Below are 22,977 nucleotides of genomic sequence, written 5' to 3'. Positions count from 1 at the left end.
TAGGAAACATTTCAGATTTCAAGTGGGAAAGGAAATGGCAGCAAATATTTAGAAAATAAAATCCTGTGTGTTTCAGGGAGAAAAGAAACCACATCCTGAGCCCCAAAACCATTAAGACCAGAGAGTCATCAAGCTCCCTGAGAAAAAAGAAAACATGGTATCATCTGTTTGCTCTCTATGAGAATCAGTTTTCAAAGTAAGTGTTATGGGAGGATGAGTTTACTCTGGCAATCATCCATCTGAAGAAAAGCAGAGTAACTCATTGAGCAAACTGAGGCAGAACCTTTTGGTGCCTTGGATCTACAGTGGTCAGCCCCTCATCAGCTTATCAGAGCACTCTTTCACCTTCAATCTGACTATCCCTACTTCGTACCTTTTCAGATATGTTCACATCAAAGCGGAGATTTGGAGACTTGTGAAAGAGCTGCAAGAATTGAGCAGCATGTAACAAAAGAGGCCTCTGTGTGGAGGAATTCCCATGAAAATGACCTCTTAAGAGATACAAAATTTCAGTGGTCAGACATGGTACCTGCCTAATGCAGGGCGGGGTAGACTGCGTGGCCATAGCATGTACCTTAAGCTTTAAAGTCTTGGAAATCACATTATTAAATACAATCAATCAATTTCTTTACCTTGCAAACTGTGGTCCATGGGAAAGTGCTTGGTTTCCTCAAAGGCCTTAGTTATCCCTGGTCCTTTTAGAAGTGCATTGATTGCATCAACCTACAATTGGAATGTTACCAACCAGCATCAGTAAGACTTGCAGAAGAACATCTGAACAGAAAGAACTGTTGTGGGAAACTGCTGAAGCCATTACACTATTTGTATTTTGGAATGACTGACGCACAGCCATCAGACTTTGTAGCCATGAACTGGCCTCAAGAGCCTCTCGCATTTAGTAACAGCATTTTGCATGACGATGATCCACATGCTGATGAGGTAAGAGAATAGCAAACAACTAACTCTCCAGTGGTACACATTATAAACACATCTCCTGAAATCTGCAAATGTGATCCATTTACATCAAACAAAGTATTAGAAGTTTGTCTTCTTTTTCATGAAAGCTTTTTTTCCCTTAGTCTCATGCCTTAGGTAGGGAAGGTCAGCCTTGCTTAAATCATGAGGCAACTTTAATAATGCAGACAAAAGTGATTCCTCAGACTGTCCTATAATGCACTTGCTTACACTGTACCCCAAAATCTCAATAGTATACCTTCCTCAAAATATGATCTCATAACACAATTTAGTACTTCCAATTTCTTAATTGACATTTGATAAAGAGAAAGCAATTCTGTGTAAGAATAACGCTTTACATACCTGGTTAAAAAGGTGTTCCAGACAGCCATGGAGTTTGTCTTGTTTGTCCAAAGGTATCCGCATATCATTGGGAAGCTCATCTCCTAATAAAGAAGAAATTAAAAGCTTTTAACTTACAAACATAATCTGTCATGAGGCACAGGCACATCTTCACACTGCTGTGAAGTAAATAACGATTGCTGCTTTATCTCCAATTCTTAGATCAAAACACTCATTATTTTCATATAATGCAAGTATCCAGTAACTAAAGAAACTTAACCCTGCCTCATACCTCTCCCATGTTCCAGATTTATTGTGACTTAATAGAAAAGGGCAAAGCTGTATCTTTATGTTCTTGTGATTAGTTTTGAAGAGACCACCTGTGCAAATTAAATATGCTAAGTGCTTATAATCAGCAAAGACTTGTCAGCACTGCTGAAGGGTCGGGCACGAGAAGGATGCCTGTGACCTGTGCGCACACTCACCTGATCCCATCTCATCACTGCCCAGGTAAGAGCTGTTGCTCCGCACGCTGGTGTAGGACAACACGGAATCCCGGTTACTGTTACACTCACTGTAAAGTAAAGCAGAGGGGGGATTGAACAAAAGCTGTGCCTGCACCCAGTCCCTGATACACTGATATTCTGCCTTTATTAGCGCTGTCTCCCCAAACCTAATTCTGTGAAAATGAAATGACTATAACTAATGACACGCAGAACAGCCGTTAAGCAAGGACTCGGGAGCTGGGCTGCCACAGGATGTCTTTTTCGATTTGCAGTTAACACTGAATGCTTAATATATCACCCTGCTTCTGTAAATAATGAAAACAGATGTCACACCACAGTCCTCGGCTGGGCCACATCATTAAATTTGCTCTATGGGCACTGAGTAGGGGAGAAATAATTAAAATACTGGATCTCCACTAAATGTTTGCTACCAATTCTCAGGATATTACAGCATCCAAATCCAGCATATAGGGAGGCTGCAGATAATGGAGGTGGGAGTGAAAATTTAAGGAATCTACGCCACTGGAGAATCAGGCACTGCAGATCCTATCATGATGCAGAGGAGTCACGACAGTCGGCTCCACACCAATCTTGGCTCATGCACACCTGGAAAATTCTAGTGTGAATCTCCTCTCTTTAAGGTTCACTTTAACTATTCTTACTAAAAGTAATCAAAAAGATTACGGATCTCAGGCTGTCCCCTTCCAGTGAAGTGACAGTGGTTTTAATAGTACAAGACCAAAACAAAGCTTACAAAATTCTCCACTGTCTCTGCCTCTGATTAAATTATTAACTGAGATGAAAGAAAAATATAAGAGCAAGGGAAAGAACCCTAATTGGGATTCTTGCTGTCCTTTTTAAAATCTAGTATCAAAGAAATCTGTTTTTTTCTTAAGAAGATTAACACTTAAGGTAACTACTCTGCAGTACAAACCCTTATGAATTGCACCTCCAAACAATCCCAGAAAAAGAAGCATGGCAAGGTATTTTCTTATGTGCAATTTGCTTGGGTTTGTAGCTAATCAATGCTTTTAAATCAAAACCCGTAAGAACATATTCCCCCTTGAGTAACTATTACCTGTAATATATGCTTAATTCTCTGCCTCTGTCTAATAAAGATAAGACAGAATAGTGTTTCTCATCTTAAATTTATGTGTAGAATTCTGGAACAAGCAACAAACCCAGAGAGGTTTTTAGTGCTGTCACTTTGTTACCCAGAATAGATTAGCCTTAATTACAGAAATTTAAACTACACAGATACCCTATTAACAGTGAAAGAAATACGGCACCTTTCACTCAGAAAGCTCCAGAGCACACGTGTAGATTGAAATCTCACACAACAAAGGTTGCCCCACTGCAAGTGCTCGTTCTGTTTCTTTATTGACTTCATATTGCTGTGAGGTGATCAGTATTCAACTGGACAAGACCCCAAGCAACCACTCTTAACTGGCCCTCTCCTGAGCAAGGGACTGGACTGTGCAAGCTCCAGAGACCCATTCCAACACAAACTGTTCCCCTTCTGCCATTCTGCAGTCCTGCATGGGTGGCACCTATTGCTACTAGTACGAGTGCCCAACAACAGCAAATAAAGCATCAGGACTGCAGCGGGGAAGTTACAAAGACAGATCATTCATTCAGGTCCCTGTAATCCTCCCAGCTCTAGGGCCTTACTAGAAATGTAGAAATGGCCAATTAAGGATGTTAAATTGCAGTAGTCAGACACGGCCACAACTTGTTATTCCACTTACTCTGAAGCTGAGTTTCCAAATGTTTTCCCCCCAAAATAGAGAGAATTGTACTGAGATTCCCTTTGGCAGCAAATATTCCTGGAGAACCAACAGTCAGTCATGTCCCAAAAAGATTTTGAGACACCTGAATAAATACTTGCATTTGTGGTTTCAAAGGCCCATTAAAAATAAAAAACTCAATGTCCATTTCTGTTTCTTAGTGTCTTAGACATTCAGGAAAATTGGTTGCAGAACCAAATGGAAATACCAGCTATTATAAGACCAAGCAGTCTAAGAATTCTGCTGGACTTCTGCAGTTTCTGGCTACAGGATACAAAAAGTCACACTAGACCTATTTATTTCATTTTATTCAATTTTCTAGCAGTTTTAATATTTTGCCATTATTTTGGCAGAAGTATTTTTGCTATGTATGTCTCCATGATAATAAATATAATGAATACTTCAGTAAAGTGAATACTAAGTGAATACTAGATAATTGACTGACTGGAAAACAACCTGTTGAATCCATACTGGAATCAGAATTCTGAAACACTTTTAGTAAGGTAAAAGTGGCATAATCTTCAGACTGACCTGTAGGAGTCTCTGAAACTCATTGTGTCATGTCCAGAGTCTTCCTGGTCCTCCTCAGAAACTTTGAAACAGACTTTCTTGATTCCACCATGCTCAGCTTTGTCAGCATCGCTCTCTTCTGTTCCCAGGGAAGGTGAAGATGTCTCCTCAGTAGATGGTGGCTCACAGGCACCACCTTCTGTAGGTTCTGTTATGGTGGACAAAAGTCTGCAGAAGCACAACATAGAGCTCTCAGTCCCACAAATGAACTGTCACAACTCAGGCTAAATCCAGCTATGTGAAATCAGAGCTAACTTTGCAAGCACTTTTACACAGACTACTTTCTAACATCTGATCTGAACATGCTCTCGGTTTGGAGCCATTCCCCCTTGTCCTGTCACTCCAGGCTGTTGTAGAGTCTCTCTCCATCTTTCTTGCAGGCTCCCATCAGGTACTGGAAACCCACAAGTAGGTCACCCCAGAGCCTTCTCTTCAGCTGAACAATCCCAATTTTCTCAGCCTGTCCTCACAGCAGAGCTGCTCCATCCCTCTGCTCATCTCCATGGCCTCCTCTGGACTCTCCCCCATGTCCTGCCTGGGCTGGGCATGCCGGAGCTGAAGGCAGCTCTGCAGGTAGGGTCTCACCTGAGCAGGGCAGAGGGGCAGATTCCCCCCCAGCTTCACCTGCTGCCCACACTGTGGGTATAAGCCCAGGACATGGGTGGCTCAGGACTGAATGATGCTGCCAGTACACATTGATGGCTTATGTCCAGCCTCTCATCTACCAGCACTCCCAAGTCCTTCTTGGCACAGCTGCTTTCAGTCCCCTTATTCCCCAGCCTGTAGTGCCCTGACTAGGTGCAGCACCTTGCACTTGGTCTTGTTGAACCTCAGGAGATTCCCATGAATCCCAGTTCCCAAAAGGTCCTGTTTCCACAGGTACCCTACTTCTGTAAGGTGTAGCTTAATCACTGTAACCATGGTGGCCTGGAAGTCCTCACTTTCTTCATCCAAGGCACTGGATTTCTCCTCCTCAGCTCACTGCCTCTACCCAGCAGCTACCACCCTTCTGTATACATGTTGGAGCCAAGGCTCCATGTGCTTTCCAGTCAGGTGAAGCTTTGGTTATGTGCTGGTTTTGGCAGGGATACAGTTAATTTTTTTCCATTGGCTGATATGGGACTGTTGTGGATTTGTGCTGAATACAGGGTAGATAATACAGAGATGTTTTTGTTATTGCTGAGGCCTTTTCTGCCTCTTGTACAGCCACACTGGGGAGGGGGCTGGGGTGTGTGGGAGACTGGGAGAAGACATAGCCCGGACAGGTGACCCCAGCTGACCCAAGGGATATTCCAGATCATGTGACACCATGCTCAGAATATAAAGTGGGGGGAGAAGGAGGAAAGGGGGAATATTTGGAGTCATGGCGTTTGTCTTCCCAAGTCACCATTCTGCAGGATGGGGCCCTACTCTCCTGAAGGTGGCTGAACACCTGCCTGCCCATGGGAAGCAGTGACTGAGTCCCTGGTTTTGCTTTCCTTGTGTGCAGCTTTTGCTTCACCTGTTGAACTGTCTTTAATTCAACCCACAAGTTTTCTCACTTTTATTTTTCTGACTCCATTCCCAATCCCTCTGGCAGGGACTGAACAAGTGGCTGTGCGGGGCTGAGTTGCTGGCTGGGGTCAAACCAGGACAGTGCACAATGGGCTGTTCTTTTCATTACTGGGATTCCTGGAAGTGGCTGTCATCAGCTTAGGGCATCGTAAGGCCTCCTCCCACACAGCTCATCCCTGCAGCCCCTGCTACCAAAACCTTGCCTATTATGCACAAATCACAGACACGCTACTCCATCTTTCGTTACTGCTACTAGGAGACCTGTGATGATAAAGACAGAAATAAAAAGACAAAAAGAGGAAAGGAAACCATAAGTTCCATAGAGAAACGGGCCTGCAATTACATGTTTTGCTTAGTCTGTCTTACGACAGACAAAATCTCAAGGGTCTGTGCTCATATGGGATTCCAAAACTGCTCTTGACATCAAATAGATTCTTATTTTGGAATATACAGTAAGCAAAACAGTGGCTGTCAAATTCAGATAGACTTTTAGAAGAAAAGGACAATAATACAAACACTGATGGATCTGCCCAGGAGTAGATTTGACGCAACCAGCAAGGACCTGTCATACAAGGGCAGGTGTGAACAGGTGAGTAAAGAGGCTGACAGCTGGGGCTGACAGCACAATGTGTTTTTGGAGGTTAATGCCTCAATGTCATAAGAATTTCTTTCTCCAGTGCATACAGGATTTTGTACTCACTTATTTATCTGTATGACATACTGCTTCATTTCCTTCACTGCAATGTCAAGTTTGTTAAAAAGGTGCAAGTAGGAGTCCTGCATCTCCCAGTCTTCCTGTTTCAGCAGAAAACTGAGTCCCCTTTCTTCCTGAACTGTTCCTCCATTCTGCTGGCCAAAGCTACCATCAGGATCTCCATCTTCTGGGGCTGGACATCTCCAGGATGGTGCAGCCATAGTGGTGATGCAATGTTGAGTATATGAGACTGGATTTAAGGTACCTACTAAACATTAAAGGATCTAGTTAGTATGGCTTTCATGACTTTCCCCACTCCATCCCAATGATGATCGTTTAGGATGCGTGGAGTTTTAACAGGAAGAACTAAAATTTCACAGAACTATTTTATATAATTACATTCTATGACAAAATCATTCTGGAAAAACCCCAAAAACCCCAAGGAAGTTGGTTTTTTTTCCCTTGGCATGCTAGCTAGCTGTTTTGAATTTACTGCAGTTCAGAAACTGGTTAAATTATGGAAGTAAAGACATATGTCCACACATATACTCATATAGTCAACACAGAAGCTCTCTAAAAGCATTTGCTGAAAAGTTAATGAATTTGGCTTCTCAGGAGTCGGTCTGTGTTATTATGCCAGCTCTACAGACATTTACACTTACACACACATACACATATAAAGAAATATTGGATTCTGTCCTTACAGAAGATAAATTAATGCTTTTTCATTTAGAAATGCTGACAGTTTTGTTGCAGTACTTTGCTAACTACCTTAGCTCGCATTAAAAATATTATTGCCCAAGCAAGCAGGGCTCATTTATAGACCTCAATTTTAATAGTCAATGCCATTGTTCAGAAGGTTGGTTAGTCTATACTTCCCTCTTCCAAACATTCCTGCACTCTGACCTTCATAAGGCAATGAACCAGAAACATGTTAAGTGAGATCATGATAAAGAAATATTGTAACTCAACCAGATTGTAGGAGCAATGCTGCATAGCAGCAATTTATCAGGAAATAGATCGCCTGACAAAGTAGAGACTTTCAACTCCAGTGCATGGAATTTATTTAGTAATAAGAGTAGAAAGTAGCACTACAATGTGATTGACTTCAGCTGTTCCCCTGAATGAAGCACCAGCATTGCCATCAGTCCCTGCTCACTCAAGCAGGTCACCTCTACTAAGGGCAACAGCACCCCGGACATGTAACTACCATGAGATGCACAAACAGCCTAGCTAGCAAAAACATCAGACCTGAAGCCTCTCTATCCTTAAAGCCATTACTTTTTCACAACACAAGAGGGCTGCCATTTAACTATAAAATTTTAAGGAGGAAGAAAGAGTACTGGCAAGACTATATTTATATTTGACCTTGCTGAGCAGTGTAAAAACACAACTTTTTATACAGATAAAATCAGTTATCACTTTAAAGTTAATTATCACCTTGCTCTGGATCAAGACCAATAATAGAAGGTTTCCGTCCAATGCGAATACTGAACGATCTCCCTGCTGAGGTAGTGCTTTTGGGGTATGATACCTCCATGAGGTTAATATGGCAGTTGGTGGGGCAGAAATCCATGCTGTTGAGGGAATGTGGTTCCATAACAGCTTGTTTGAAGGCTGGGCTCACCTTTGTTTTCAATTCATCTGCAAACTAGAAGAAATAAAGTAGGTGTGTGTTACTTCACTTTCAAAAAAATTTTGATGCAATACAGACAATTCTTTTCTCTCCCTGCCTCCTATTCCAGAAATCCAGGAATTCAGACTTCTGCTGCAGCTGAAACAACACATTAAAAAAAGTTCATAAAATAACAAAGGAAGGCAATTAGCTATATCTCCTACTACTCTCTTTTCAAGCAGCTCAGATAACTGCACAAACAAAGCACACATACTTTGTTTACACCATGATACACTGTAGTTACATTCAAGTTATCTAAGACATGCATCAATCTGTTCTCATATTTATTCATTAATACAGTGGAAATGAACCTGCAACAATATGTTTTAACCCACAGCTCTGACAAGCAGAAAGGAACGATTTACAGACAAGGTATTTTTCACTCAAAACTTGCAATTTCAGTAATTTGCAGAACTGTTCTCATGCCTCCAGGACACCCACCTCAGAAACAGTTTGGATTCATTAATAAAGAATACTAAGACCCACTTAACACAATGAAGTATTGTCTCAAGACTTCACCAATAACTAGTAGTGTTGTACCTCTTGGTAGTTTGTAAGCCTCCTGCTAATGCTTTCCAGCTTAGTGTCACAGATTTGCCGGAATTCATACTGGGGCATGGTGACCACAGCACTGCTTAGGGATATGAGTCTTTCACAATTCCTTACGAAGTGACTGTCCTCTGCAGCAAAGGCCTCTAAAATCTAAACAAAGAGACAGGATGTCAATGATAGGAGTCTTGACAGGGAGGGAAAATACAGTTTTCTTTCACTCAGGGAGTGGCAAAGCCCCATGGTTGGATAAAGCTGCCTCCAGAACAAGCTGCCTTTATTACTGCCTGAGAACCACTGATGTGTCTAATCCTCAGAGTCATATAACATTCCTCAAAAATTTTTAGAATCGTGGAAGTGAATTGAAATATCCACTGTCCAAGTTACCTGCTCTGGCATGCTTTCATGGGACATAACGATAATATACTGGGATGTGACAAACATTCTCTATTAGCTCATTTTTGTCAGAGATGACAAAGACACTCAGCAGACTCTACTGCCTTCCAATAGCAGCAGTTCTACGCAAAAAAGCAACCCATCCAGCCTTTCAGGTGGGAAAAAGCTGCTTGATTTTCTTCCAAGGTAAAGCAAATTCCTGCCTGAAAAGATTAATCTTGAATATCATCAGAGAGTATGTTACCAGGCAGATAAAAGCAAGAATTCCACAGGAACAGGAGCTGAGGGCTCTCCTCCATCTACCTCAACAGTTGAAGTCCTGGAAGCACTTGCTGATTTGCTCATACCAGTCAAGCTACTGTAACTCAGTGCATTCTAATGAACAAAACTCTAAGCAGGGCTGAGAAGACCAATGTCAACCTCAGCTGAAGATCCAAGCCCACAGCAGGCAGTAATAAGCTATATTATTGGTTTCCCATTCTGTTTAGGAATAAAGCTGACCATGTCCGGTTTTCAGTACCTTCGCAGTGAGATTGAAGCAACCTTTTGGCTCCACAATTTTCTCCAGGACAAAGGATTTGATTCCTGCACTGCTAACATATTCATATACCACCCCATGCTCCAGATGGGTGTTATCCACAGTTAGGCTGATGAGAGGGGTTTCTTCACCAATGACCAGTGGAGAAGTAACAGTCTGTGGTGTCTGGGCTGGAACCAAAGGAAGTCATTAGAGGCATCTGACAGCACATGTGAACACAGGCCTGCCCAGGCAAGAGAAACCTGCTGAGAAAAATTATTGAATGCAGTGACACATGACCTTTGGCTCAAGGAGTGTCTCGAACTATGTACTGCTGTAGACTGAGAGAATATTCTAAGGAAGACATTTGCTGCTGACCACTAATGGAGACAGTGACAGACGTTTAGATAGTCCACATGCTCCAATCCCCATTCTGATTTCTTCCATACATGTGTGCACATATCCATGCTCAGGACATTACTTCTAGTTCTGTTCACTAGCAGAAGCTTGTAAGGGAAGTGAAGTATGTTAACCTCTGAGTCCTGTTGTCTGCAATAGCCCTCTGGAAGACTGAGATATCAGGGAAGAGATGTGGTGAGGAGGTAACATTTTTTACACAAAGCAATTCTATTGCCACTAGAGAAGAGATTCCAGTTACAGTCAGATTGAGATTTGCCAGGGAATTGCTCACATGCTTCTACCAGGCTCAGTCCTTTGGATTAAATTTTGCTTTAGTAGTCTCCCTTAACATCTGCTTTTCCAAATAAGCCCTCAACATGAGAGTAGAACTGTTTTTTGAGCTATGCTTTCAAAAGCTGGAAGAAATACACCCACATCTTTTCCTGACACAGTGGTAACATGCCTTGAAAACTTGCTCCAGGTAAAAGTAATTTAACATCTTAATCTTTAATCAAAAATAACAGAAAACATAGATTGTTCTTGCAGGTATGGAGAGGTACTTGCAGACCTTCCCTCTCCATCAGCTACTGCCCATAAATGCCTGGTTTGCAGGGGCTACCAAAGGATTCTAAAAATGCTGAGTCTCTTCACTCCCATAACTGGCTATCTTGTAAGGCACAGAGTCACAGGTGCACAATTTCTATGTGTATCGCAATTTTTTCTTCTCCTGAATAAACTGCAGCATACAAATACTTCCTCTGGCAGACCTCATTCAATTACAAAGCTTTGTTAAGACAAGAGAGATTCTACAATAATAATTATACTTTATACTTGTACTGCAGTTTTCCTTCTGAAAGCCGCTGAATTGTCCCTAGGTTTTCTTCCCCCATGAGAATCTTTACCTGATTCCTGTTGGCTGCTTTGAAGGGATTCCAATTCTGCATGTCCTTCTAGTGCAGAGCTATCTTTGCTGGAGCCTGGGCGACTGCCATTCAAACATGCAGGGGATGCTGCTTGCTGAACTCTGTCCTCTTCAGCATCTTCATGTGTTCTGTACACCCACTGGTACAATCCCTTCCAACAGATACAGGCTTCAGCTAGGACCTCAAAATGCTCAATCTCCAAACATTTGGACTACAAAGGTGAATCCAGCTACCAATTCTGTATCTTCTAAGTAGGCTGAAATATCAACGTTCCCTCAGCTTTTCTCTGAACTTCAGAGAACATAAAATCCAGATCAATTGCTGGGTAAACTTCTGTGGTTAGTAATTTTCAGTACTGTATGCAGTGTATGTATGAAATGGCTTTCATATTATCTGTATGTGTTTTGCAACTATAGGCAACTGGAATCAGGTCCCCTCAGTGACAGCAGGACTCTGGCATAGAAGGAAATGAGTCAAAACAAACATGTAGATGTTCTTTTTCTGAATATTTAGTGAGCATAAAAGCAGAGGAAAAGGGGAGGGCAGAAGAAGGGCAGGAATTAATGTACTTCATTTGAGGTTTTGCATTCATACCAGTGCTTCCTGCTGCCTGGTCCTATAGGCTGTGAAGTGCTCCAGAACTTCTTTGTAATTTCCATGTGTTGCATTATTCCCATTAACTTTCAAAATACACTGCCCTGGATGAAGGCCTACAGCGGCAGCCTCAGAACCTGAAAAATAACAGGAGAGAAGTTAGACAGAAATGCCATCTGCCTATGGATGAGAATACTGGAAAGTTTGCAAAAGCTTTCTGGTTAGAAAAAGTAAGAAGAGCTGGGTCAGTCCTGTCATGCCTTTGCTACTACGCCTGTGCTACTATTCAGAGAGCTTTGTTGTGTAAGGATAACATCATGTGTCTATCCTTCATGTTTTCAGTAGTGCTGGGAAAATCAGACACCTCCTTGATCTAAATGCATTCATGCTAGAAATTGACATTTCTGTGGGAAATCATTTGGGATTCTTACATGTTTCTCTTTTAGCCTTATGGTTACATAAGCTGCAGTCTTGCTAAAGTATAAACTGTTATATTTGTTCCAGCCTCTTGTACCTGGAAGACAGAACACTTGCATGTTACACAATTTGCCATAGAAAAAGACTATCATGTCAAATGTAATTTGTCTTTTCCAGGCCAAATCCTGAAAAAGTACAATCTTCTAGCTGGAACTTCCAGCTTGCACTCCAAACTGTGAAAAAGTGGTTATAGGTGCTGCTATAAAAGGGTGTAATAAATGTGTGTCCCTGGGAATGCCATCTGTGGGTGCTGCCTAAGCTAACTGCACTCAGGTGGAGACGCACATTTGTTCTGAAGGAAGGAAGTGGTGTATGTCTAAAAGGCCGCATTTTCTGCATCTGCTTAACATAAAGGTTAAAGCTGTGCTTTGCTTGTAGCCCAGTTAATATATCAGGTACAGAAGTAGTAAATATTTCTGTCAAATTGTGTTTTCTCCTTTTAAAAATATCAAGGAGAGCAGTTTGCCTCTGTGTTATACTGGTAATTTGCAGCAATATATGCCTATGTAAAGGAAGAACTAGTCTGCAAGTCGTATGTCACTTTGTGATGTCCAGATTGTGTTATGACTTGTCTACTAACCTGCTGATCCTACAGCACCTTCAGAACCCAGTGACCCAAATTGGCAAAAGTACTGAGGAAGCAACAGACACCATTACCTCTCAACTTTTTCTCAACTATCTCAGCTTTAGGGGCTTTTTTCACTGTGGCTGTCAAGCTTTACCTTAGTAGTCTCAGAAGAAACAAGGGTAGAGTCACTAAGCAAGTCCATTTCTAGCTTGCAAGAGATAAAGTGATAATGCCTTCTGATCATGCACATGGTATTGTGCATTGCAGTATTCAAGTTTCTTCCACTGTGGAATTAAATTATTCCTTGTATTGTGTTGATGGGATTAGAGACTCAACACTCAGTTCACAAGAATGATACCGCTGTCTTAGGATATATTTAGATGATAAGCACTTGGATGCAGGAAATCTCACACTGTTCTATGGTTATATGAGTGTGATTCTTGTCTATCATGAGTTCTCATCACTGTGGTCACTAAATTTGTCAGAACTTGTATAGAACAAGTTGGACAATGAAACCTGGATCTGTCTTCGTTGAAATACGGATACACACACACACTTTATATACACACGTGTATCTATTCAGCTGTACTCCCAACTTAACTGTACCACAGAGTTTCTACTTACCTCTTCCTACTGCGTGAACGTATGGTGGTGCTGCTCCCCGTATCTGAAAGCAAAGTGCTTCAGGACAATCTGGGATTTTAATAATCCTGCAGATAAATCAAGGAGAAGAGAAAGCACAATTTTAAATTAGGCTGCCCGAATTCTGGGCAGTTCTTAACAGCATCTTTCCCCAGCATTCACAATTGGGTTTGGATGAGAGAAAGCATCCACAGTGTTTACGAATAAATAACAAATGAAGAAATATACTCCATCTTCAATCTCCAAGGCAGATGGGAGATTTTATTTGTTAATTAAAATTTGGCACTTCTTAATTTGTTACATCTTTAAGTGAATAACACTTGACAGAAACTTTCTAAGGCATTTATATTCACTTCCATTTCTAGGCAAACTTCAGTGCAGTTGTGCTGACCTATACCAGCAGAGGATTTTTTTCCATTAAAAAATTTAAAAAAAAAAAGTAGACTGGACAAGACACTCTGAACTAGAATTCAGCAACAAATGTTCACTGAGACATTCACTTTCTATGGCACATTCTGGGATTACAGAATTTAACAATACACAAGACACTAACAGGGTCAACTCTCATTGTAAGAAACAATAACAGACTGAAAAACTGTAAGGACTGACATTGTTAGTCATCCAAAAATAAGCCAAGCTTTTATAGGTGGAAATTGTTTTCCCATGCACATATAATAGAGTGTGAGAAGCTTCACACCTGAGAATGACAATCTTTGTGATTCAGTTTCGTTTGTGCACAAGGAAACCAAAAGCTATCCGCAATATAAAGAGAACACATGCCAACCTCTCCTAGCAGCCCAAGGGTCATCACTAAAAACAAGCTGTGACTCTTGTACCTCATTTCTGTCATCTGTTTTCCTATTGAGTGGCTTCTGCAGGGCACAGTGTTTACAGAGGTTTCACTACAACTGCAGAAGTACTATTTAGTAACTGACATTTCTCAATAATCTTCTCTGTCTGCCCATCTTGGCACTTACTCTTTTGATTTGGTGGCTACCAGAAGCCTAAGTGGCCTTCGTGAGCAGAAGGACTGGGATAAGATGGTTTCCACTTCTGAAAACGGGCGTAGGAATACTAAATCCTCATTGATGGAATAGATTTTTCTTCCTGCTTGCAGGCCAGCCATCTGCAAAGGGAACAAACACCACACAGCACTTTGGGTCACTGGCAGCAACTCTGAAAGCTCAGGCTTCAAGGTTCAACTGTTCCCTACTTATGGACATTTCTAGGATTATTTTTGCATGGAATACTCTATAAGTAGTGTTGGTTCATCAAGTCATTTGTCACTCCCCCTTCAAGTTTTCTTCATTTACAGAAAACAGAGAGATGTCACTAGTATCCTTAGAAATATGCCACTCTACAGATGTATCTTAGTTTGCAATGGATAAATCTTAGTACTTTTCTGCTACAATTTTTTCAGGTACTATTAAAAAGGAGACTATAAAAAAACAAGGGGTGGGGGGACACAACTGAAATCTAGGGGCCTATAATAGATGGGCTGTAATACTCAGTGAGATGCAGAAGTGTGACTTCCTACACCTTGGGCACAGGAGCCCTGGGCAGGTTTCAGCCATCAGCCTTGCAAAAGCAACCTATACCCAGTCATGTCAGTAAATGTTACCTGGTTTGAAGAGTTGATAAAAACCTGTCTCTGCTTTAACTGAAGTACTAGCTCTCCATTAGCCTAAAAAGCCACAAGATTTTAATTCCTAGGTTTTGCACCTAACTTCAGTTATTTGGCAATGGTCACACAGGGAGTCGGAGACAGATCCAATGACAAAACTGAGATCCCCTACTGTGCCCACTGGACAATAGCTTTAAATGTACCCCTTGATGATCTCTACCAGTTAAAATGTAACATAGCAATATTTGGACTAGGTGTTAGGTATCCAGGAACCATTAAAAAATTATTAAACCTTCCAGACTAGAATTACTTCATATAACATCAAGTTTCAGCAGTTGGGTTTCCTTCTAAATTTGGCAAACCCTTTTCTATTCTGCCTGGAATCCACTGACAAGTTTCTTGACTTGAAACAGGAGGTCCACACAGCATTACTCTCTCTTTCCTCTGGCTCAGAGAGATGCAGATTTAGTTTTTTGCTGGAGCAGTATAATTAGATCAAGTTCAAAAGATGGGCTCGTGGTCACAGATTATCTTGAAAGATCAAGAAGAAGATTCCTTAGAAAATGGTGTGCTGCCGTTGTCCTAAAACGCAACAGATTTGCAGTCTATTCCCCAAGCTTCCAGCCAAAGAAAGGGCAGAAGGATTATCTGGCAGGCAATGGTTCACAGCACAGGTTTAGATTAATAAAATTTTTGGCCAACCTATGTTGATTTTGAGTACTAGATAAAGCATAGGATTGGTTTCTTTGGTGACCATAAACCAAATGACAATCAGGAATACTGAAATAATTTCATTCTAACACTAAACTTCAGTTCAAAATTCCTACCCATGTGACATTCTCAACTTGCTAAAATCAGTCTGTCCACTTCAGCTGTTTCCACTAAGCAAGTTATCCAGGACTTAAACGTAGTCTAAAGGAGTAACCCACAAATTAACATGGACATTCAAAAATTCTGTAATGGTTGTCCTGGACTTTTAATTAGAAGCTCTGTCCTGTGTGCTGCCACAATTTACTGTGAAGTCCCAGACAAGTCATTTAGTCCTCTCTTATCTTCATCAGTTTATCCATGCCTTATTTTGGTAAATGGAAGATCAGACTGTGTTATCCACATAAGGATTCTCTATGGATAAATGGGTGATTAAGAAATACTCAGATCCTATGACATTTGGGCCATCTACACGCTTCAAAGAAACAACACAAATATATTCTGTAGAATTAAAAAATACCATGGAGAGAAATGACTGCATGCTTTTTAAGGAAAAAATACATATCTAAAAATGCAGCTTCACTCAAATAAACCTGTTTCCCACTGAACACCTTTGCTATCCCAAAAGAGTGTTACTTTCCCTCCCTCCTTAAATTAAAGTTGCTGAGGAACCTGAGGTAAGCTATCATCACACAGATACTGCTCTCATCCTATCACTTATCAATAATATTCATCCTATCACTTATCAATAATATTCAAGTCACCCAGTAATGCCAAACACTTATCAATTTACAGAAACAGCTTATTACCAGGAATTGTAGAAGACAGCCATCTTCTATTAGCTGCCTTTAAAAGGAAACAGATTTCAAAAGGATGGTTTGTTACTTTTCAAAGTAGTGAAACATTCTTAGATACCAAAATATGAATGTGAGGTCCTACCTCGGCAGAAGACCCTCGTCGAACTGACCTCACCACAATTGCTTTGTTCTTTTCTTCTATGTCAAATCCATAGTCATCCTCTTCTGGTAAAATCTTAAACAGAGCACAAATGTTACACATATTTATGGTTCATAAATATGGAGTTCACAGAAAAGGTGAAGACTGGAGCAAGCCACAACTGATCTAGACTTCTGTATCTTAGAATGGAAAGGGACTACCAGATCATTTGGTCTGATCTACATAACATGAGCCATAAAATTTACCCTAGTTATTTCTGCACTGAGTCCTTAATATATACTAAAGCAGATTTTCCAGAGTTAACTCAGGTATGATCTGCAGTCTTTAAGAAGTAAAGAATCTATTCCCACCCCTGAGAGTTTGTTCTAATGGTTAATCAACTCTTCTATTAGAAACTGCATTTGGTTTTAATGCCTAGCTCTTCATCCTTCAATAGATCTTTCACTTTTAGATTACAGAATTCATCATTATTCAGTATTTTCCATTGGTGAATGTACTACAGATTGAGCAGAATCATTTATTTATTTTTTAGAATACATCCCACATACCTGATAATGACTGATCTGAGTGCTTCTCAGCTATCAGTTTCAGACAAATTGCAGATCTTGGGCCTACCTGAGATCTAACTACACACTACATAATTCTACATCATAATGGCAGTCTGACGGCTAAAATTCTATCTGACCAGTGAGACAAAAATTTCTGATTTCTGTAAGTCCTTCCTCTAGAGACAGGCACACAAGCTTTGTGTAAGGGAAAAAACACAAACTCCATACCCTGTGCTCAGTTTGTACTTTGTGTGGTAGACAGAAGCCTTCGTAATTCGCACTCCTGAATTTCTGCTTCCTCTTATTTGCACTGAAGTCATACAGATCCACCTTATACATATCCTTTAAAATCATATCAATCATGACAAATATACATTTCACTCATCCTTTTCTAATGGTTTATTAACAATGAGTAAAAAGCTTAACAACTCACTCCCCATTATAGAAAAATAAACCAAGCCTAGCCAATGGTAAATGGATGAGTGGAAAATCTAACTGATAGACATCTTGCATTTGAACAAATATTATGTATTTAAGAACCATCTGATAAAACAGAACTGATTTAAGAGGAAAAATAAAGCTATTCATAATCTAGCTGGGGGAAAAAATTACTCAGAATTGTTTCCTCGCTTCTGATGATTTCTGCACTGTTTTAATATACTGTCCTCCCTTTTCCTTTGAAGTAAATTCCATCAGATTATAAATTTTGTCCTTTTACATGTAATTACCTTGGGAAAAAAAAAAAATAAAGAACTAGAATAATTCTGTCCTGTAGGAGCCATACAGTCAAGTTAAAATAATGCATGGCATAATATAAGGGGAAAAGTCCTTATCAGGTGATGTTCACATTAGAGGATGCACAGGAAAGTAAAAAGACTGGAAGGTAAGTTTCCCATTTTTGGCTATTTTTAAGTATTTTCAGAAGCAATGCTAGTAGTGCTTGTTCAACAAAGGACCTTAGAAAATCAGGTAAATTGCTGGTTAGATTTTTAATGTTGCAAGTGGAATGAGTTTCAGCCCAACACAGCACGTACTTTTATCACTTCATATTTGGGATTCAATGGAAAATTTCTAGGCTACCTCTCCCCGCCAATTCTCACTTTACATTTGAAGGGACTGTTCAGTTTCTTTTCTTGAATTTTGAAAGCATATGTGAAATACACATTAAACAACTTGAAGGCTTTGATTTGTCCAACTTCAGCAGCCAGCAAGCTATATCACCTTACCTACCTCTTGGGGTGAAGCCATCAGTACTGTGCAAGAAGATCTTTTACTTGTTATTATTTTTAATAACCTACCTCTCTCTGATCATTGGTATTGCAAGTATGTATTGTTTGAAAGCAAAGAACTAAAACACTTTTAAGAAACCCCACATGCATCAACATTCGGAACTTCCTGTGCTGGAGACACCCCTGATGAAAAGGCAGACTATGGATAATATTCCATTTGCAGTACTTGGAGAAGGCAATGATTCATTCTTTATTATAAAGTAGGAACACTCTGCCATTCCACAGCTGAACCCCATTCATCCCTAGGGAGTCCAAAGCTATTAACTAAATCGCCACCTGCAAGGACTATTTCTATGCCCCTGAAGCCCAATCAGTTTTTGGAATGTAAGGCAGCAGCTGTTTAGTCTTGAGAGACAATCACATTAACAAATGAGACCATTTGAAAAACAAGCATGTTTAATCAAAAACAGAGGGCAAATGTACTCAGAACACATTCAAAGAAAATTTTGGTATGGGCAAGGGGAATGGGATCTGCAGAGATGAAAGTTGTGCCAAGAATGGCCTATTACACCAGTCTCACACAGCAGCAGGAACTGTCATCCTGAACTCTTGGGGACATCAACACCAGAAGAGGCAGCACAGCAGATCAACCACCATTCCCTGAACCTGGGTCCAGGATGCACATTCTTCTCTCACATACTTCCCTACAGCTCTCCAGCAAAACCCTTCTCTGTTGGAAACACCTGAACAGCCTGACTTGGTATCAGACAATGTCAAGTCCAAACACTTCAGAAAACGAAGGAGGTTTCTGAGGCCCTCAGCAGCATTTAAAGACAGTTTCTTTCCTGCCACCTCATCTCCCAGGTTGTTCCAGTCTCCACAGCTTTTCACAAGCCCACAGCTTTGGGGCACAAAACAAGATTTGAAAAGACAAAATTGCTTTCCAATGAGTAGCTTCAGAATCTAAGCACCCCTACTGTTATCTTTAAAGGTATGTTTTGCAACATTAGCAAAAGAGGTTAAATATATACAGTATGACTCCAAGTTTCTTCTCGTTTGTGAGCTTTGAAATTGAGCACTGAACTCAAACTATTCCTTCTGAACCATTAAAGACTTAGAGCCTAAAGGGCATTTTTCACTTCAGAGTTCACTGTTAGTACCCAAAACCACTCGAAGCCCTTATGTGGCTGCATACACCTGGATGATGAATGCCTCGTCACTGACTTTCCAGCCTGTCCCCTGGATCAGAAATCCCTAGGGGATGAGCTCTTAGTGGCTTTCCTCCCAGAGGTGTTTGAAATCCATGAGTTTAATTCTCTAGCTACAACAGACTGTGGTACACCAGTATAATGAAGAACAAAGGGAAAGTTCTTCTTTGCTCTCTCTGCTGAAATTTTGCAGAGTTGGGCAACTACTGCCACACTTTACAGAGAATAAGAAACATGGGATATCCTGGATGAATGTAGAAGTTATTACAGGTCTGGGAAGTTGATGATCTTTAGAATTCCAGTCTAGATCTCCAAGTCAGCACAAGAGTTTTGATACTGCTACATAGAATGTACGCAGGCATCATCTTCAGAAATCATTGAGAATGCTTCTCTTTTGAATCTTCTGGGACTCCATCATCACATGTGCAATTAAACCTCTCACACAACTTTGATCATGGCCAATCTCTACAGGAAACTCTCCTTTGTCTGATACTCAGATCTAAGCAACCAGGTCTGATTTGTGATGTGGTCAGTTTGGGCTAACAGGTAGAGGTGCTGATCACAAGTTCACAGCACACTGCAGTAACCAAATCACAATGCTTGGAGTCAGGCCAAAATCCAGATTTTCTTCAACTATGCAAAGAATGTTGTATATTTTTTCAGTTTGTCGAGATTTATGTCCTTCAATGAGAAATAATTGTGCAAATAAATAAATACTAGCTTTTGTTTGAATTGTGTTTTTCCAGACTGAAAGCACTTTGTTCCTTGGCATTTTTAACAAGTATTTGCCAAGGTTTCTGTTGTTTTCTGTTTTCAAAGGCAAACTCTCCTGTGATAGAGCAAACTTTGATGAAGGGGGTGGGGAAACCTATCCACTAAACAGCTAGGATTTCACAGCAGTAGGAAAGCATATTTCAAAAGCCAGTGCTGAGGAAATTCCAATAAACCTCCTATGGTGGGATCAGAGGATGGGAAGGATTAATGCCCTATCATTAGCACAGAGGCAAGCAGTGATGTTCCACAGACAGCAAAGCCTCAGGATTACAGCTGCTCATAACTGCTAAACACAGCATAAAGCAGAAGTCAGGCACAATTTTTTTGTGGATAAGTGTAATGAATTTACTGTACTGCTTTTGCGGGATCTTCACAAGTCCCTTCACTCGAGGGACTGTTAATTTATGCATGCAAGTGAAAGCAACTCATGACTTAAGCATGACTACTACACATTTGACAGAAATCTGTGTCCTCTAAGTAGGAGATTTTTTTCCTCAGCATGTGCTCTTCATTTGTTTTCTGTTTGAGATGGGACTGCATTTTGACAGAGGGTGACTGATGCACTTCAGAACTACAAAAACAGCATTCACATGGCTTAGAGAATGATGCCCTGAAATATCTGTGTTCTAATCAGTCTTTTAACTTGAAGCTGAATTTACCTCACATATTTACCTCACGTGTTTGAACCATGTTTGAATTTAAACTGTGTTTAAACTTGATGGCAGATCTCTTCCAAGAGAGTAGAGCCCATTACTTTTTCCTCAGTTAACACTGTTGTGTCTGCTAAAACATCTCCAGCTCCCAGCTCACTTCCAGACTCTTGCAAGGGCTTCTTGGGAATAGAAAGGGCTTGAGCTGTGCACTGGAAACAGGCAGGAACTTCCATGCATTTGCACCTGTGTGAAATGTACATCTAAAGCTCCCAGTACAGCAGGATGGTCATGTGCTCCAGAAAGGGGCCTGCAATGCAAGGATTTCCCTTGGTCCTACAGTAAGTTATGCAGTCTGCCTAACTAAAAAGTCAGAGCTACAGAAGCTGGAGATATACAGCAAAGCAGATCAAGAATTAGTAGCATTTATGCAGTGAAGAAAAGTCTAGCTAGAGGTGCAATTGCCCATTTTAATTCTTGTCTCTCATAATTTTCCTTCTTATTCTCCTCTACTATAAAACAATACCATTTTTGCAGAAACATCAAGGTTTACATTAATATATTTCTTACCAGAAGATTCTTTCCCAGGATGTTTTCCATGAGCTTGAAGTCATTACGTAATTGTTTGCTCTTCGAACTGGTGCCCTCCATCTCCTCATCAGCATAAAAGCGGAAATATAAGGATTCATCCTTAAATTCACTTTTCTCCAGGACTGGAAATGATATATATGAAATACATACATGCATTTACATGGAGAAAGAAAGAGAGAAACAGAGAAGAAAGTCAAAGGAAATTCTAAATATTTCCCCAATCTTTACAGGACACAGACCAGATGCATCTCTATCAGTCAGTTCCTCAGCTCGGTATTTTTAAGCTAATTCTGTATTTTAGGACAATGGTTTTCTTCACAGTGCATAGTAGCTCATGACATGATGTGACCTCCCTGGCATGCAGAATGTATATAAAATGCAAAAGATTCTCTTGGAGGGAAGATGCTACTCAAAACCCCATGCTCCTTTCCCTCATCGAAATGAACATGGTAAAACTGTAAAAGGAGCAAAGAGGGGTAAAGGGGCTGTTTAAAAGCATATAAGGTGTCCACACAGACTAAGGCTCTTCAACCTTAAAAAAAATTGAGAAGGAAATGAGATCTATAAAATTCTGGAAGGCATGAAAAAGTTCTGTACCAGTTTTTCCAAACAGAGACCCGGGGGCTTCAATAAAAGCAGCAAGTGAGGAGCAACTCCTTCATTCAACATGTACTTATGCAAAGGTCTTCCTTGGCAAAGGATGCAATAAATCCCAAAAGTTTGCATGGGCTCAGAACAGACCAAATTCTTTAAAACAGACCCCAACGATTCTTACATTATTATTAACTACTATGCAAATTCTCCATTAGTTATTTACAATAATCTGCTCTCAAAAACACTATTCAAAATACAGTGACTAAATGTTATCTATGACTAAAACTGAATGTTTCATTTGACAAGCTATGTTTACTCTTGGGACTTGTATGTTCTATTTGATACTGATACAGATGTGATTTGTTTACTTCCCCTGTTTGAGGATGGATGATGTCTAATTTGGCAATCTGGCACCTCAGATTTGGACGCCTCAGCACTAAGAATTGTGTTTGTCCAAGAGGCAAGAACTAGGCAATTTTATTTATCATCTGATATTTTTGGTGGTATTTCAGGACAGTATTTGGCTTGTGCATTGCTCAGATGGCTCTGGAAGAGATGCAGTGAAAAAACGTGCTCCTTCTACCTTGTGTAATCCCTTCAGTGCTTCCCATAACTATCAGCAAGGGGCTTCCCTTGGGAAGGCACCAGGCTTAGACATATATTAGCGTGCACACAGCATGAATGGCACAGCCTAAAAAAGCTGATCTGACTGAAGTCAGAGCTCATTTAACTGACTGAGGGAAGCAATATTGATGTATTACCATGATGCATGAAGCCGTTATTGCAGAGTCCCACACCCAGTGCGACAGCTTCCTCCCGAGTCTGACAGTCTCCCTAGAAACAGGAGAATAATGTTACACCTCAGATGATTTTCTATGCTAAATTATTCCCCCCTCCCCAGCACATAGCTTGTGGCTCTGAAATTAGCAGGATGATCTGTGTAGGGA

The 22,977-nt window shown here is 40.6% G+C and overlaps 1 protein-coding gene across 1 annotated transcript in view; it reads right to left on the bottom strand.

Moving 5' to 3' along the window:
* PREX1 (phosphatidylinositol-3,4,5-trisphosphate dependent Rac exchange factor 1) overlaps positions 1 to 22,977 on the bottom strand; it is an 87,832-nt gene that overhangs the window by 13,622 nt on the left and 51,233 nt on the right. Inside the window, 15 exon segments of the mRNA XM_017736017.1 lie at positions 633 to 723; positions 1,318 to 1,400; positions 1,782 to 1,870; positions 4,121 to 4,327; positions 6,414 to 6,672; positions 7,848 to 8,058; positions 8,623 to 8,784; positions 9,548 to 9,735; positions 10,846 to 11,017; positions 11,461 to 11,597; positions 13,130 to 13,215; positions 14,125 to 14,273; positions 16,419 to 16,511; positions 21,416 to 21,558; positions 22,792 to 22,864. Coding sequence (XP_017591506.1) covers positions 633 to 723; positions 1,318 to 1,400; positions 1,782 to 1,870; positions 4,121 to 4,327; positions 6,414 to 6,672; positions 7,848 to 8,058; positions 8,623 to 8,784; positions 9,548 to 9,735; positions 10,846 to 11,017; positions 11,461 to 11,597; positions 13,130 to 13,215; positions 14,125 to 14,273; positions 16,419 to 16,511; positions 21,416 to 21,558; positions 22,792 to 22,864 — 2,143 coding nt within the window.

This window comes from Corvus brachyrhynchos, unplaced genomic scaffold (assembly GCF_000691975.1).
Source record: "Corvus brachyrhynchos isolate BGI_N302 unplaced genomic scaffold, ASM69197v1 scaffold10, whole genome shotgun sequence".
Lineage (NCBI taxonomy): Eukaryota > Metazoa > Chordata > Aves > Passeriformes > Corvidae > Corvus > Corvus brachyrhynchos.
The sequence above is the reverse complement of the archived record's forward strand: the minus strand, read 5'-3'. Positions and strand labels throughout refer to the sequence as shown.